Below are 15,177 nucleotides of genomic sequence, written 5' to 3' on the forward strand. Positions count from 1 at the left end.
GTATTTCTGGGGCAGCTGCATCTCCAAGAAATCTTGGTTTTGTTAAAATGAAGTTGAGCAAAAAAACTAAAATTAGGAAATTATGTTACATGATTTCTGTATTTGGGCTGATGAAATACAATGCAAAATAATTAAAATATTCATTCAGAAAGGAGAAACAGAAACATAAACTATAACCAGAAATATTGAAGAAAAGTTGGCTCGGTGTTGATGACATACGTAACTTGTGACCAGAACTGATTAGACAAGAAGAAGGAAGATTTGCAGGAGTTAGAGCTAGCAACTTGGGCCATCGTATTCCACAATATATATTAATAGTTACTGTTGCACAATGGATCTAGTGAAAAGTAGGTATTGCTCACGGTGAATTATGGCACGTAACTGGATAAATATTTAAGTGAAACAAATCCCAAGGTAGAGAATATTTAAAAATACATGACAGAAAAACAACAATTATATGAGGAAATAGCAACAGAAAATTAAACAGAGAGCCTAGAGTGAAATAAGCTTTGTATCTTTGGAATATTAAGCTTATAAAAGTAAAGCATGTCCACATTTAGGATCACATGCGGAAAACACATTTGAGTTTGCCTTTAGCTGTTATTTACAACTGAAGTGAGTTACAGGTTTTCATTAATTGCAATGGTCATAATCCATAAAGGTCGAACGTACATTTGCATAGTGTTCCAAGCCAATCATCTGCTCATCATCATCGTGCCAATCCCTCCAGTTATCAAAGTCCACTGTTAACCAGGCATGCTGTAGAAGAAAAACACTCAGGTTTTATCTATGTTTCCAGATGAATCAAGGAACAAGTTACCCATTGCATGCGACATCATCTTGCCCTTGGGATATAGGTATAGAGTCAACTAAGACTGGAACTCAAAAACAAATGACATTCATATCAAAAACATATTTTGAACCTGCGAGTGAATGAAATGAGTTTCTGTTAGTAAGTTAATCTTATTTTAAAGATTGGAGTGACCATTTTAATTTGCCTACCATCATTTTTCATGTTGGAAAATGGGTCAAAAACTATAAACAAAAAAAAACTCCCTCTCACTTGTCTACTGGTCCTCAAAGTTCATTGGATGAAGGACCCCTTTGCAAATAGTTCAGTAATTATGGATCCTCACTTAAATGATATGCAAGGTGTAAAACATGTTGCAATGATATTTAAGATAGGTTATAGTTTAAAATATATTTCTAATACAAATATAAAATATACAAAGTTAATAGATAAATATCTTATGTAATATATCTTTAAAGATGTTTCGGGTATTTTACATGAGATTGTCAAAAAGAAGTGTGTACCCACTCTATCCTTGCCCAATAGGAGAAGCTCAGCGAGAACAGAACATGGAGAAAGGACAAGAGGAGCAGAGAGAAAGCAGGAACCATGGATAAAGCATACAACAGAGACAGGAGAAGAATGTGAAGAGCAGAACATGGAGAAGGAATGATTGTGGGCAGCTTAGGAACAGACAGAAAGCAAGAACCTAAATCCAGGTGTACCAGAACATGAGTGTGCATCAGAGGGACAGGTGCCAATCTGTTGTATACTGGCTGCCTCCAGCTGCACTGCATGCATTTACACATGATAGCACGTCCTCAGGAGCACTCTCATGGCACAGTGCTAGTGTCCCCACCTGTGAGCCAAGAGCCTTTGAATCAAGATCCACTTGTTCCAGGGATGTGTAATCTCTGAGCAGGTTGATTAGAAAATACTGCAGGCCTGTAGGAGGGCTCTCGCAGCACTGTGGTAGTGTCTCTACCTCTGAGCCCAGAAACCCAGGTCCAAGAATATGTGGTAACATCTCTAAATAGGTTGATTAGATCACCTCCACCCAGGTAGTAGTCCACAATGTGGACAAGCCTTGCATGCAGAACCCCTGGAAGGTCTCTGCAGACAATTACAGACACCAGTTTGAGACCTATTCGACTAACTGTATTTTCAAACAAGCCTTGAAATAGATAATCCTATCTGAAAAAGAGGGAGATTTATTTAAATAGGAAAGGAGTGTAGGATCCTAATTCAAATTTCAGATACCGCTATGGAAACTATTCACAGTGCCTTTTTCTCCCATTGATGTTGCAGCAATGAAAACATTGGTCAGAAAAACAGCCAGTAAATCGGAACAATCCAGAATCAGCACAGGTAGGTTTTCAGAATTTTTTGTCAGGTCAGGGGCAAAACGAATGCTGCAAGCTTGACAATATTATATAGATGAAACCCAATTGTTAAATGGTTCCTGTCTCTCACTTGTGTTCGTAGGCAGATATGGTGGACATCCTGACTATCTAATATGCAGCTGAGTAGTAAACATTGACCTCTGCCCCATTAAGACCAGACAGTGCAAGAAACAGATGTATCACACAAACACTGAGCTGCAAAATACTAACCATATTAATGTAATATTATAAAGTGTGAAGCTGGATGAACACAGCAGGCCAAGCAGCATCTCAGGAGCACAAAAGCTGACGTTTCGAGCCTAGACCCTTCATCTGATGAAGGGTCTAGGCCCGAAATGTCAGCTTTTGTGCTCCTGAGATGCTGCTCGGCCTGTTGTGTTCATCCAGGCTCACACTTTATTATCTTGGATTCTCCAGCAGCTGCAGTTCCCATTATCTCTGATACAATTTTAACCATATTAATGTGCCTACAATGACCAATGGAAATGCAGAGACAAGAACAATAACAATGCCTTATCAGTGCCATGCAACAGTTTGCCTTTAACTCTTCCTCATAGTAAAATGAGAAATAAAAAACACATAGCTGTAAATCTGAAACAGGAAATATTCTCAGGCTCCTGCTCTCAGTAGTCACTTGGTCATGCTCAACAACTGACTGCATTGACCATCATTCAATGCCACATTTTAATCTGTGAGTGGGAGGGTGGGAAAAGGGAAGTGAAAACATATTCTCGATGTTCCCTACAATGTCTATGAATAGAATCTTCCACAGATGTTACAGGGACTGGAGGTTTTGAGTTATAAGGAGAGGCTGGATAGGCTGGGGCATTTTTCCCCTGGAGCGGTATTGAAGTTTATAAAATCACGAGGGGTATAGATAAGGTGAACAGCCTTTTCCCTAGTGTAGGGAGTTCAAAACTAGAAGGCATAGGTTTAAGGTGAGAGAGGAAAGATTTAAAAGGGACCTGAGAACCAGCCCTTTCACACAGAGGGTGGTTCATATGTGGAACAAGCTGCCAGAGGAAGTGATAGAGGCAAATACAGTTACAACGTTTAAAAGACATTTGGATAGGTACACGAGTAGGAAGGTTTAGAGGGATGTGGGCCAAATGCAGGTAAATGGGACTAGTCTGGGAAACCTGGTCAGCACGGACAATTTGGACTTTATAGTGTCTATCTCCATGCTGTATGACTCTGTTGGACAGGTACACATTATAATAACGTCCCTAAAAAGTGTTCCAAGTCATGGCAATTTAAATATTAGCTGAAAACCGTACCTTGGTTTTGTCTTTGGTCAGCCTTGGCCAAGCTTTTTTACCATCAATTTTCCTCATGAAGAGTGTTACTGACCTGTCTGAACGTTTGTGTCTCGAATCCTGTCAATTGAAGGAAAAGTAAAAGCGATTAAACCACTTTTTTAAGTAAAGGAAGTCCATATGTAATTATTTTGGTAGTCACTTGATCAGGCACAACAGCTGACTGCACTGACTAGCATTCAATACCACATTTTTAACCCCTGAGTGGGAGGGTAGGAGAAGGGAAGTGAAAGCATATACTTTTGACGTTTGCTGCAATATACATAAATAGAAGCTTCCACACGTGTTCAGAGATAATGGGAACTGCAGATGCTGGAGAATCCAAGATAACAAAGTGTGAAGCTGGATGAACACAGCAGCCCAAGCAGCATCTCAGGAGCTGACATTTCGGGCCTAGCTCTCTGATGAAGGGTCTAGGCCCGAAACATCAGCTTTTGTGCTCCTGAGATGCTGCTTGGCCTGTTGTGTTCATCCAGCTTCACACTTTGTTATCCTCCACACATGTTATAGGGCTTGGAGGGTTTGAGTTATAAGGAGAGGCTGGATAGGCTGGGACATGTGTCCCTGGAACATAGGAGGTTGAGAGGTGACATTATAGGGATTATAAAATCATCAGAGGCGTGGATAGGTGATTACAGAGGCTGGTCCAAAAGGCAGCTCTCTAGACCCAGAATCTAGCCCATCAAGTGGTCTTACGTAGCCTGCAATCCATGTTCCCAATACAGAAGTTCATGTCAAGGATTCGGCAAGGAGATGCTCCCCCAAACGAAATTTCTTTCCGTCCTTAATGCTGAATGGGATTCTGTGAGGAGTTGCAGCAGAAAACATTGGAGTTTAAAAAGATCTTTGCTAACAACAGAGAAACTAGAAATGATAGTGAAACTGTAGGTGTTAATGAAACCATGGGATAGAGAGGCCAGAGATAGAGATAGTGTGGCTGAGGGCAGGAAAATTTAAATGGAAGGACACATTTAGAAAGGATGAAAGATAATGGGATTTGGAGCACAGAAAGAGCAAGGGAAAATATCTCATTTAAAAAAAACTCACATAGATGCAAAGTTCCCACTCCTGACATATGCAAATCTACAGATGCACACTTTCCAGCAAGGAATATTGGAAAACGATATGGACAGGAAGACTAATTATTCTTCCCACTCCTAGTCCTAAGAAAGAAGAGCCTCTATACCAACTTAACTCCTGCTTAGTCTTGAGATCATCCAGCTTAGTGCAGACAAGAAGTGAATGCTTGACTTAAATATTCTTAGCACTCCATCAGAAAACGTTGTCAGTCACTACATTGGCAGTGTATTGACAACAACATGGATTTAAATAGTCAAAGCAATAATTTTCCAGAATTGGACTGTCAACTCTTCTATGAAACATATAGGCTTTAGCCTATCAGCTTATCCAGGGTTATACTGAAGTGTGTATGAATGGTATCTACTTACATTTGGATCCACTTTGCTGTACAGTTCAATGTTATTGTAGAGTTCTGTGTTATCTGCTGACTTGCAACTGTTAAAATTAGAAAGTAGAAAACTGTTGATAATTATAATGTTTCATATTACTTCATATAAATATATGGATGATTGCCTGTATTTACAACCTACGCATTTTATTTTCCTTCAGTAAAGCTGCCTTTAATAGTTCCCTAATCAGTCATGCACAACTGGCAGGAGTTCATTCAGGTCATAACCAGATCTTGGGTTTGATCCAGAAGAGAAACAACAGGCTTTACTTCGGCACTCAAAGAAAGCTAATTCTATTCAATAAAGCCAATTCAAAAATCAGGAAAATTATTTGGAACTCACCCTTTTTGCCCGACACCAGGATTTTTGTAAATTTAAGATTATCTTGACAGTGTCCTCATATGCTCCCTCTCATCTCTGCCCTACATTTGGTCAATAAGCAGGGTGAAAGCAGGACAAAGCAACTTGTTCAAATTTCTCCCTCTGTAAGCAACACTGCACATCTGCTTTTCACAATGATATGACTGAAATTAAGAATACGTCTTCCTACTCCATGACACAGAACATTGGAATTTCACAACATTGTGCCATCTGGCTGCAGTTAAAATATTTGGTCTCAATCAGCATCACATTCAAGCTTTCTTATAGATAGAGTTTCTGGTAGTATCTATGAGCTAAAGTAAGTTGACCTTTAGGCAGAAAGACTTAAGAACAGCTCCAAAATAAAGTAACTAGAAACTGTGGTTTCTCACATCCTGCTCAATGACAATAGGCATTTTAGACAAAAGGTCATTTTATGATAGATTAGTATAATCTAAGTATCATGTTAGAGTTACATCTTCACATATGCACAATGTGAGTTTGACTTGCTTTTAAGTTTATATGTTACAGTGATCAATGCAACAAAATAACTAATTCACAGCAAACACAACAGTTTCTTACCTGAAGATTAGTTTGAATTTTTCAATTTTAATATCAACATTCTTGCTATCTTCTACGCAGAACTCAACAAACACATAATTTTTACGGTCATACCATTGTGTCTTTGCTGGCTGTCTGAACAAATGAAAGTTAAGCAAAGCATAGTTAGTCATTCTTTAATTCAGCTCAGTACCACCCATCTCCAGGATATTGAGGGATGGGCAATAAATGCTGACCTAGCCATTGACATCTACATACCATGAAATAAAAAATAAAGTCCTTAAGGCATTAGCTTTTAAAAGTAAAAAGGAAAGCATTTATTTTGAATCTTTAAGCCATGGATGGTGACTTCACAAGAGTGAAATTAAGATAAACAGGTGTTGAACCTTTTATTTTAAATAGGCAGTACTGCCTTACGTATGAAGTTTGGTAATAAGACTTTTTAAACCGACAAGTCACGGGTGTGCCACAAGACCAAGCATGAATTCCATATGTTCTATCTATTGGCATCTGCCATAGTTGCCAGCAATTCTTAAGACAACTACAGAATGCCTGTCTGGAAATAATTGGGCAAAATCTTTTAAGCTTTGCTTTGGAACCAAGAAGAGCTTGAAGACTGTCATCTCACCAATGTTACGTAGATCCAGCTGGTTTGTAAATATGCAATTGGTAACAACAATAGTTTGTTCACTATTCCTTAAACAGTAAAAAAGGCCAAGCAAATGACTAAATATACACATCTTTTAAGGTTGAAAAACACCCCAAGACACTTCACAGATGCAAAATTGTAAAGAAGATTGCAGAGACAAAAAGGCAGATATTAGGAAGATAGGCAAAGGTCTGATGAGACAGGTAAGTGCCTTAAGGAGTGCCTTAACGAGCAGACGAAGCTGGATTAAAAAAAAAACTGAAGAACCACTGATGCTGTAAATCAGGAACAAAAACAAAGTTGCTGGAAAACCTCAGAACCTGCTGAGAAAATGTCACCAGACCAGAAACGTTAACACTGTTTTCTCCTTCACAGATGCTGCCAGAAGAAGATGGAGATGTTTTCAGGGAGAAAATCCAGACCTAGACAACCGAACTGTACCAAATGCTGAGGTGAAGGCCTGAGTAGTTGCCAAAAATGCTAAAGCCTACGGACTGAGCAGCTGTGAGGTCAGTAATAGTTATAATACTGCGTTTTTGTGCTTCTACCATCTCCTCTGACTCACTTTTTCCTCTGGCTCCGGTCTTTTACATATCATGTTAACCCCTTTTTTTATAAATTTGGCACCCAGTCCAAACTTCTCCCTGGTATTGCCAGAGGCTGAATCAGACTGTCCATGAATTTAGTGTTATATTTGACCCCAAGGCAAGGTTCTTATAACAATCAACACCATCAATATCATTACCCGTTTCCAGTTGTCTAACACCATCCAACCTCCACTTTACCTGAGCTCAGTTGTTATACATCTATACATTTGTCACAGTCTAAAGTGTGGGATAAATCATTTAGGACTGAGTTGAGGTGAAATTTCTTGACCCAGGGAACTTGCTATCATGGAAAGGAGTCAAGGCCAACACATTGTATGATTTCAAGAAGTTGGATATAGCACTTAGTGAGGAAAGGATAAGGAAGAAAAGGAGGAACAGGCTGTTGACTTGGATGATCAGTTATGATTATAATGAATGGCACATCAGGCTCAAGGGGCCAAATGGTCCATTCCTGCTCCTATTTTCTATGTACCTATGTTACCTTAAGAGTTGGTTATTTCTTTGCAGTTCATGTGTTACGAGATGTGCCTTTAAAATGAGTTGTTTTGTCCTGTTTCTTCATAAAGAAAGTGTAAACTTCTTGCCAAGCTGTCTGCTCTGAGCCCAGCAATGTAGATGGTTTTGGGTTTTTTAAATATAAAAATCAGACAAAGAAGCAGCACAAATGGATGGGGTCAAGTTCCCACAGTACCAGGATTTTAGTTTTAGCTTTCAGTGGTTGCTAGGGTCTTGGAGCAGGATGTGGAAACTGTTATTCCTCTCTCTGTTACAGATAAAAGCTGGGGTTCTCTTCCTGCTGTTAGAATTGCATATGAGACAGTCTATTTTACTGACCTTGCTTTTACTAAGGGTGTGTTTATGGAATGCTACTACCTTGGAACAGCTAATCAATGCTAGTTAACTTGTAAATAAAAGTATTTTGCTAGAATTACAGTTAAGCTAATTTGTTTTCTTGTTCTTATTTTGTCTGTATTTTAACTATACTGCAAGAATAAAGTGTGTTTAGCTTCAAGCATTGTAGTTTGACCTATTGAATTGCATCAGGAACACAATACCTTACACATGCCTTTAAAAACAAATCAGGAAAATTTAAGGTCTAGGCGATCTTCTTAATATATTTTAAGGGGCGGGGATGGACTGATCCATAATAAATGTTATTACCATCTACAGACATGATCATTTAAAACTCTGGCACCATGCCTAAACTTGAATCAAGTCCCACCTATTAATCTACCCTGTGCTTTCTAACTTACAGTATGAAAACTCAAGCATTGTTTTTAAAAGCTGAAGCATGCCTTTAGCTGTTAAGCTACTAATGAAGGACACTACTCAAGCATCTCCAATGGAAAGCCAGATAACAGCACTTAGTCATAAATTACTCAAGTCAATTAATGGTCAATAAATTACTTTCAAACTTGAGGTTTCGGGACAATGAGTGGTTTCCCTACCTCAGAAATGTAGTATAAAAATAAACAGATATGCATTTGCCTTTGAATTCTGTATTTTTGTTCTTCATTTTTAGGTGTGGATGTCACTAGGTAGGCCAGCTTTTATTGCTCATCCCCAGTTGCCTTGAGAAGGTGATGGAGAGACACCTGCTTGAACTGCTGCGGTCTTATAGGATGTAGATACATCCACAACAAAGGGAGTTGCAGGATTTTGAACCAGTAGCATTGAAGGAATGACAATATAATTTGAAGTCAGAATGATGCGTGACCAGGAGGGGATCTTGCAGATGGCGGTGTTCCCATATATCTGCTGGTCATGTCCCTTTAGGTGGAGAGGTCATGGCTTTGCGAGCTGCTCTTAAGGGAAACTTGGTAAATTGCCACAATGAATCTTTCAGTGTTATTGCAGTTACACTCATTCATGTAAAAGAACAGTATTCCATGAAACACCTGACTTGTGTCTTAAAGAAGATAGACAGGCTTTGGGAGGTGAGGATGAGTTACTCACTGCAGAATTCCCAGCCCCTGAAAAGCAGACAAAGTGGAATAAAAAAAAGTCATACTGCACCTTTATTATCATGCTGCAAAGTCACACCTACAAGAGATCACATGCAAATTTCTCTCAACACTTCATTAAAATGGAAACAAACTTCCTAATTTACCCAAATACTCTGGTATGGGCTGTGTGCATGGATCTGTGCTAAGTAAAAATAAGACAGGAGAAATAACATAAACCTGAGTAAAGGAGAGCTCTCTTATAAGTCTGTGATAGGATGGTAATGGTATAGTGTAATGTCACTGAACTAGTAATATGGAAACCTAAACTCTTAAGGCATGGGTTCAAATCTCACCATGGTAGCTGGTGGAGGTTAAGTTTAACAAAATCTGAAACAAAGCTAATTTCTGTAATGGTGACTAGGAATGAACATTGATTATCATAAAGACCCACCTGATCCTTCAGGGAAGGAATTTTTTTTGTTTGGCGTATATGTGATTCTAGATCCACAGCAAACGTGGTTAGCTCTGAATTGCCTTCTAAAAAGTCTCCAGCATACTCATTTCAAGGGTAATTCTGGATGGGCAACAAATGTTGGTCTTTCCAATGATGCTCGTATCCCAAAGAATAAAAAAAAAGTCGTCAATTTAAGTGGCACTTTTGCTTGTTTTTAAGTGACATTTAATTCCTTGTTATGATAAATATTATTCACTCAAGTTTAGGACATTTATACATTAAGTAGGCTGAACTTGAACTTTAGGATACCCAAGATAATGCAGATTACCGAGGTTTAATCATCTAAACCATCACAATGCTGATTCATTAGTTAGGAATGTGCAGATATTGAATTGAAAGATTATCTGGAGCTGAATGGGAAGAACTTCAAGCCCCCAGAAACAAGTCAATCCCTTTCTCTTCATTTATCTTTCTATCCCTGAACCAATTTCCACTTATCCATTGCTGTTTTAATCTGATATGATTCAATTTTGCTCACAAGCTTCTTACTTCTTCAAACATCTTTTGGAAGTTCATTTAAAAATATCAAGCAGACAAACCTCATCAAGGTTCTCCATTACTTAATCAAATAATTCAAACAGGTTAATCAAATACTGGCTTTCATTTATTACTGGTTCAACCTCAACATGGAATATTGTGCCCAATACAGGGCATTACACTGTAGGAAAAATGTGAAAGCATGAGAGAGGATGCAGAAAAGATTTACAAGAGGAACTTGGATTACTATCCCTATAGTTACTACTTCAAAGTTCTTGCAACCTTCTGCAATTTGCCAAGAATTTTGCTTTACTATCTCCTTCTCTTGATTTACTTGTGTTATTGTAGGCTCCCTGCAAAATCATAACTCCTTTATTGTTCCTTATTCCTATCAAATCAGTTCTGTTTTTTAACCCTCAAGTACATCATCATTTTCTGGTTCTGCCACAGCATTTTCCATCTACTCTTGCCTCTGCTTTGTCCTTCACTCGACTTTCTAAATGGATTGTAGGCAGGACTATCATGTGCCCGTTTCTCCCTTTGTTGAAGCCAGATCTTTGTTACTGCAACTTTGTCATTAGATCAGGTGGCTCCTTGGGCCTGGATGTTGATACCAATCTTGCCTTGTTCCTTGTATTTACAAACATTAAACCCATCTAATCTGTTACCCCATCCAAACTCTCCAAAGAACATTTAAAAAGGTTCTTGCAAAGACTTGTAGCTTGGGTTGTTGGTTTGCTCCCCGAGCTGGCTGATTATCATACAGATGTTTCATCACCATGCTAGGTAACACTATCAGTACAGCCTCCAATGAAGCAATGTTGTTCTACTCCATTTGGAAATTAAATGATCGGTCTGTTAAGTTGGGTTGTGTCATTTCCTGCGCTGCTCTACATGGGTTTGTATATGGGGTCTAATTCCATATGTTTGTTGATTGCGTTATGGGTTGAAAACCAGGCCTCAAGGAATTCCATCCTAGCTCAAACCAATCACAGACATGCACAAGAATTTCATGAGGTCTGGTTTTCAACCCATAACACAATCAACAATTAGACCCCATGTACAAACCCGTGCAGAACAGCATCAGAAATGATACAACCCACCTTAACAGGCGGCCGTACTGATCGTGTTACCTAGCGTGGTGATGAAACGTCTGTGCGATAACCAACCAGCTCAATGAGCAAGCCAACAACCTCATCTCATAAAGAACAATTTCATCTAAGTATCAAATGACAGACATAAAAGCAAAATACTTGGGATACTGGAAATCTAGAATAGAATACAAAACATTGTTAGAAAAACAGAGCAGGTTGGGCAGCTTCTGAATGGCCAGTTACTGGGCCTGCAACATCAACTCTGCTGCCTAACTTGCTGAGTTTTTCCAGCAGTTTTCTATTTGGACTATTTTATTTTACTTTGAATTATTGAAATTGCCACGAGGACCTCCTTGCTTTCAACCTCGAATTGCCAAGCATCAGCTCAAAGCCAGCAATCCTCACAGAAGTCTTGGATTTGGACTGTGCGACCCAGAAGGGAAAAAAAATCAAAGATTTAAGTGCCTTCCTTCAAACTCCAGCACCTTCAAGACGACTACATGGACTATTGCTGCCATCATTATGAAGGCCACGTTCAGAATTCAAGTGCTCGCCATTAAGATTCCAAACCTCACAAGCTAATTTCACAACACTTACAACTGGATGAACTGACAGCCATTTCTGGTGAACAAAGGACTCACTTGCTTTTCAGACCTTTAGATTTGCAGGTCTAAAATAACAATACGCTTTGTTCCAAATCACTATCATTAAATTTTGGGTCTAGCATTTTTCACATAATTACCGTTACATACCTGTGGTCAGTTTCTTCTGATACAGACATAGTCACCTCAACAAATTTCTACCAAAACTTTTAAAGAAAGAGGAAAGAAATAAAGCGTAACACTTCAATGGTAAGTTAAACTGTGGGGAAAGTTTGCAGAGAATGTGACTGTTTCCAGTTTGTGAGGCAGAAGCAGATGTCGATGCCGCTATTTTTAGCTGATCCCTCCCTTCAGCAATGTTTCGCTTTTAAACGAGAGATTTCCCGATGGTTCTCCTGACCCGCCTCCAACTTCTGCTCTTCAGCTCGCTCTTTCCAGTTGCCCATCAACTTTAGTGTCGGAAAACACCAAAACAACCATAGGGATATATAGAGCTTTCTGCCACTACAGCCGATTGTTTATTTAGCTGGTTCAGTAGTTAACCTGGCCTGTTATACTGGCAATGATAGTCGGGAAGGCCAGGAGACAAGCAGTCAAAAAACTAAGCGTAGTTTTTCTCGTCTATTTTTGCCTATGGTACAACGTCTTATGCTTGAATCATATATTTTGTATTGACTAATGATTTACAGAGAAGTGATCTCAGGATTCATCCCATGCGTACAAGCTGTGGATACATTTAAGTTTTGTACATAATCAGTGACACTGATTTTTCATGCCTAAGTTTTCTGAGCTGGTATTCAAAGGTTGGCCTTTCTCTCGCGTTCTTATCCGGCCTCAGCTGTTTAAGTCCTAAATCCTGGAATACCGTTCCAAAAAGGTTCCACCGCGCTCTCCCGTTAGCGTGCCCCTTAAATAGCTCTTTGACTAAGTAGTTTCACCTCTTCCCAATATCCTAAAGGAGCTCAACGTCATTTCTTGCCTGATAATATTCCTGTTATACTGCATCAGAGCTGCTGCATTAATGTAATTTATTGTTTCTAGGTGCCTGTATCGTAGCAACAATGTACTGATGTTACAAAGATACAAGCAGGCAATTGTCAGTAATCTAGCGTCAAATTAGCAGTTACCAAGACATAATGCCAAAGAAATTGCACCAGCAATACCTCCACCACATTCTGTGGATTAATTTGAAAGACAATTAAACAAATGCTATTGTCCCTCTTTCGAGATACTCTTATAAACAATCAGACAAAACGTTTGCGAAATCAACTATAATGGACTAGACGCTGCAACAGATGGCCAAAAATCATCTTCCTTGCCAGGGCTTGTTTCCCCTATTCACAAATTCCAGACAATGCCTAGGAAACATTGAAAATCTTCTGGCAGTATGCAACAATAACCTTAATGACAATGATTAGTGGGAATTTGCTACCAATCATTAAAAATGGTGACAATTGTCCACCAAGCTGCATCATGCTTTGAGTCCAAATGCTTTAATGATGAGGTAAAATGGAATCAGAGTAAGAAATGAAAGGAAGCAAACCTGTGCTCCCAATCCCACTGCCTTGTGTGATGACCTGCCCCATGTGCCTGAAGATGTTATGAAATGAACTGTTCAGACAGATCAACAGAAATCTGCAATCTTGAGTAGACATCATCATGGAATTGAGGGACAACTTTGAACTAATCACTTTAAAACCTGCTTCACTGAAGAGTTGTTTGAGGCTGGAATATAACTGCTATTTCTAGTTTTTTTAAAAAAAATTGACCAATTCACATATGCTATTACATACCAGTGGACTAAATGGGACTTGAACCCAGGTCTCCTGGCTCAGAGGTAGGAACACTACCACTACATCACAACAGCTCCCACCATTTCTGGGAAGTACACTTATTTTAATTGGTAAACTTAAGTATTCCCTCAGTCTCAGCAACATCTTGTCCAAAGAAAATACTAGTATACTTTTAATTTGCCATCTGAATCTTGGAGATCAGAAGAGAACACTCGAGTGTGCTATCAAAGTCTTTTACACCCAGATGCAGCAAAGCAGACCAGTATTAGGATCTTGAATTCTGTGTATATTTACAAGAGAGGATATGGTATGAAATTTAGGCTAATCAATTAGTTATGCGGCTAGATGGATGCTGCTGAAGGTGATTTAAGAAGTCCCTAAATTTAATTATAAGAAGCTGACACGTGCTTCAAGATTCGTTTGAACAAAAGCATTTTAAAAATGCTTTACCACTTTGCCAAAATATGTATCATCGCTGCTGTTTATGGCACTTAAACATATTCACTCTCTATTCAACCAATCACATTGGTATATTTTCTTAATGTTCAGGGAGTAACAAATAGAGTAGCAAAGGGATTTGGGCATCCACGTACCATAATCATCACAAATGTGAACAGATATAGAAGTAATCAATATGGCTAATATAATGTTGGCTCTTTTCTTAAAGGAATTGGAATGCCACTGTGAGAAAGTGATGTTTCAGTTTTGCAGAAACTTTACTTGACTGTCACCTAGAATATTACATTCAGTTTTGGGCACCATATTTTAAAGAATGATGTTCACCTTATATCACAGAATCACTACAGTGTGGAAAGAGGCCATTTGGCCTAACAAGTCCATATCATCCCTCCAAACAGCATCCCACTCAGACTCACCCCACGACCCCCTCCCTCACCCCATATTTCCCTGCATTTCCCATGGCAAATACACCCAATTTACACATCCTTGAACAGTATGGGAAATTTAGCACGGCCAATCCACCTAACCTGCGCATCTTTGCATTGTGGGAGGAAACCAAAGCACTCTGTGAAAACCCATGCAGATGCGTGGAGCATGTGCAAACTCCACACTGACAGTTGCCTGTGGTGTCTCTGGCGCTGTGAGGCAGTAGTGCTAAACACTGAGCCAACACAGATTTCTCAAATTATAGTATAGGGTTTAAAATATTAGGCATAATTGAAGAAGCAGGCTGTGTATTTCCTACAGTTTAGAAGGTCAAGGCATGATCTAGTCAAGGTGAATAATATGATAAAGGGATTGATTTGATAGGGCAGATACAGAAAATCTATTTCCTTTGGTGAGGAAAATCCAAAAACAAACAAACATACACTTCAAATCAAGAACTATTCTATTTAAAAATAAAAATCAAGTTGCATATTTGTACACAAAGAGAAGTGGAAATCTAATTCTTTGCCCAAAGGATTCTTAATGCTGGGTCAACTGAAACCCTCAAGACCAAGACCTAGAGTCTTTTTTTCTAGTGAGTGTATGAAGAGATAAAGACAAGTAATCAGGTGAATGAGCTGAGGTATAGATTAGCCTTGATTTAATTAAATGGTGGGACAGGTTTCAGAAGGCTGAAACTATTCCAGTTT

At 39.0% G+C, this 15,177-nt stretch overlaps 1 protein-coding gene and 1 long non-coding RNA gene across 3 annotated transcripts in view; one reads left to right on the forward strand and one right to left on the reverse strand.

Moving 5' to 3' along the window:
- The window catches only part of LOC125466191 (uncharacterized), a 30,329-nt gene extending 21,680 nt beyond the window's left edge, over positions 1 to 8,649 (forward strand). The window contains exons 2-4 of one of the 2 annotated variants that reach the window (XR_009442853.1): positions 2,099 to 2,158; positions 6,924 to 7,057; positions 8,412 to 8,649. This is a non-coding gene — a long non-coding RNA (uncharacterized LOC125466191). The remainder of the gene's footprint in view (positions 1 to 2,098; positions 2,159 to 6,923; positions 7,058 to 8,411) is intronic. The other variant, XR_009442854.1, reaches the window with a different exon arrangement.
- aarsd1 (alanyl-tRNA synthetase domain containing 1) overlaps positions 1 to 14,453 on the reverse strand; it is a 76,012-nt gene extending 61,559 nt beyond the window's left edge. Inside the window, exons 1-5 of the mRNA XM_048560393.2 lie at positions 11,940 to 14,453; positions 5,921 to 6,034; positions 4,958 to 5,024; positions 3,471 to 3,569; positions 673 to 759 (exon numbers count right to left, since the gene is read on the reverse strand). Of these exons, the coding sequence (XP_048416350.1) occupies positions 673 to 759; positions 3,471 to 3,569; positions 4,958 to 5,024; positions 5,921 to 6,034; positions 11,940 to 11,968 (396 nt within the window). The 5' untranslated portion in view covers positions 11,969 to 14,453. The remainder of the gene's footprint in view (positions 1 to 672; positions 760 to 3,470; positions 3,570 to 4,957; positions 5,025 to 5,920; positions 6,035 to 11,939) is intronic.
- Between the last annotated feature and the right edge of the window lie 724 nt (positions 14,454 to 15,177).

This window comes from Stegostoma tigrinum, chromosome 31, assembly GCF_030684315.1.
Source record: "Stegostoma tigrinum isolate sSteTig4 chromosome 31, sSteTig4.hap1, whole genome shotgun sequence".
Classification (NCBI taxonomy): domain Eukaryota; kingdom Metazoa; phylum Chordata; class Chondrichthyes; order Orectolobiformes; family Stegostomatidae; genus Stegostoma; species Stegostoma tigrinum.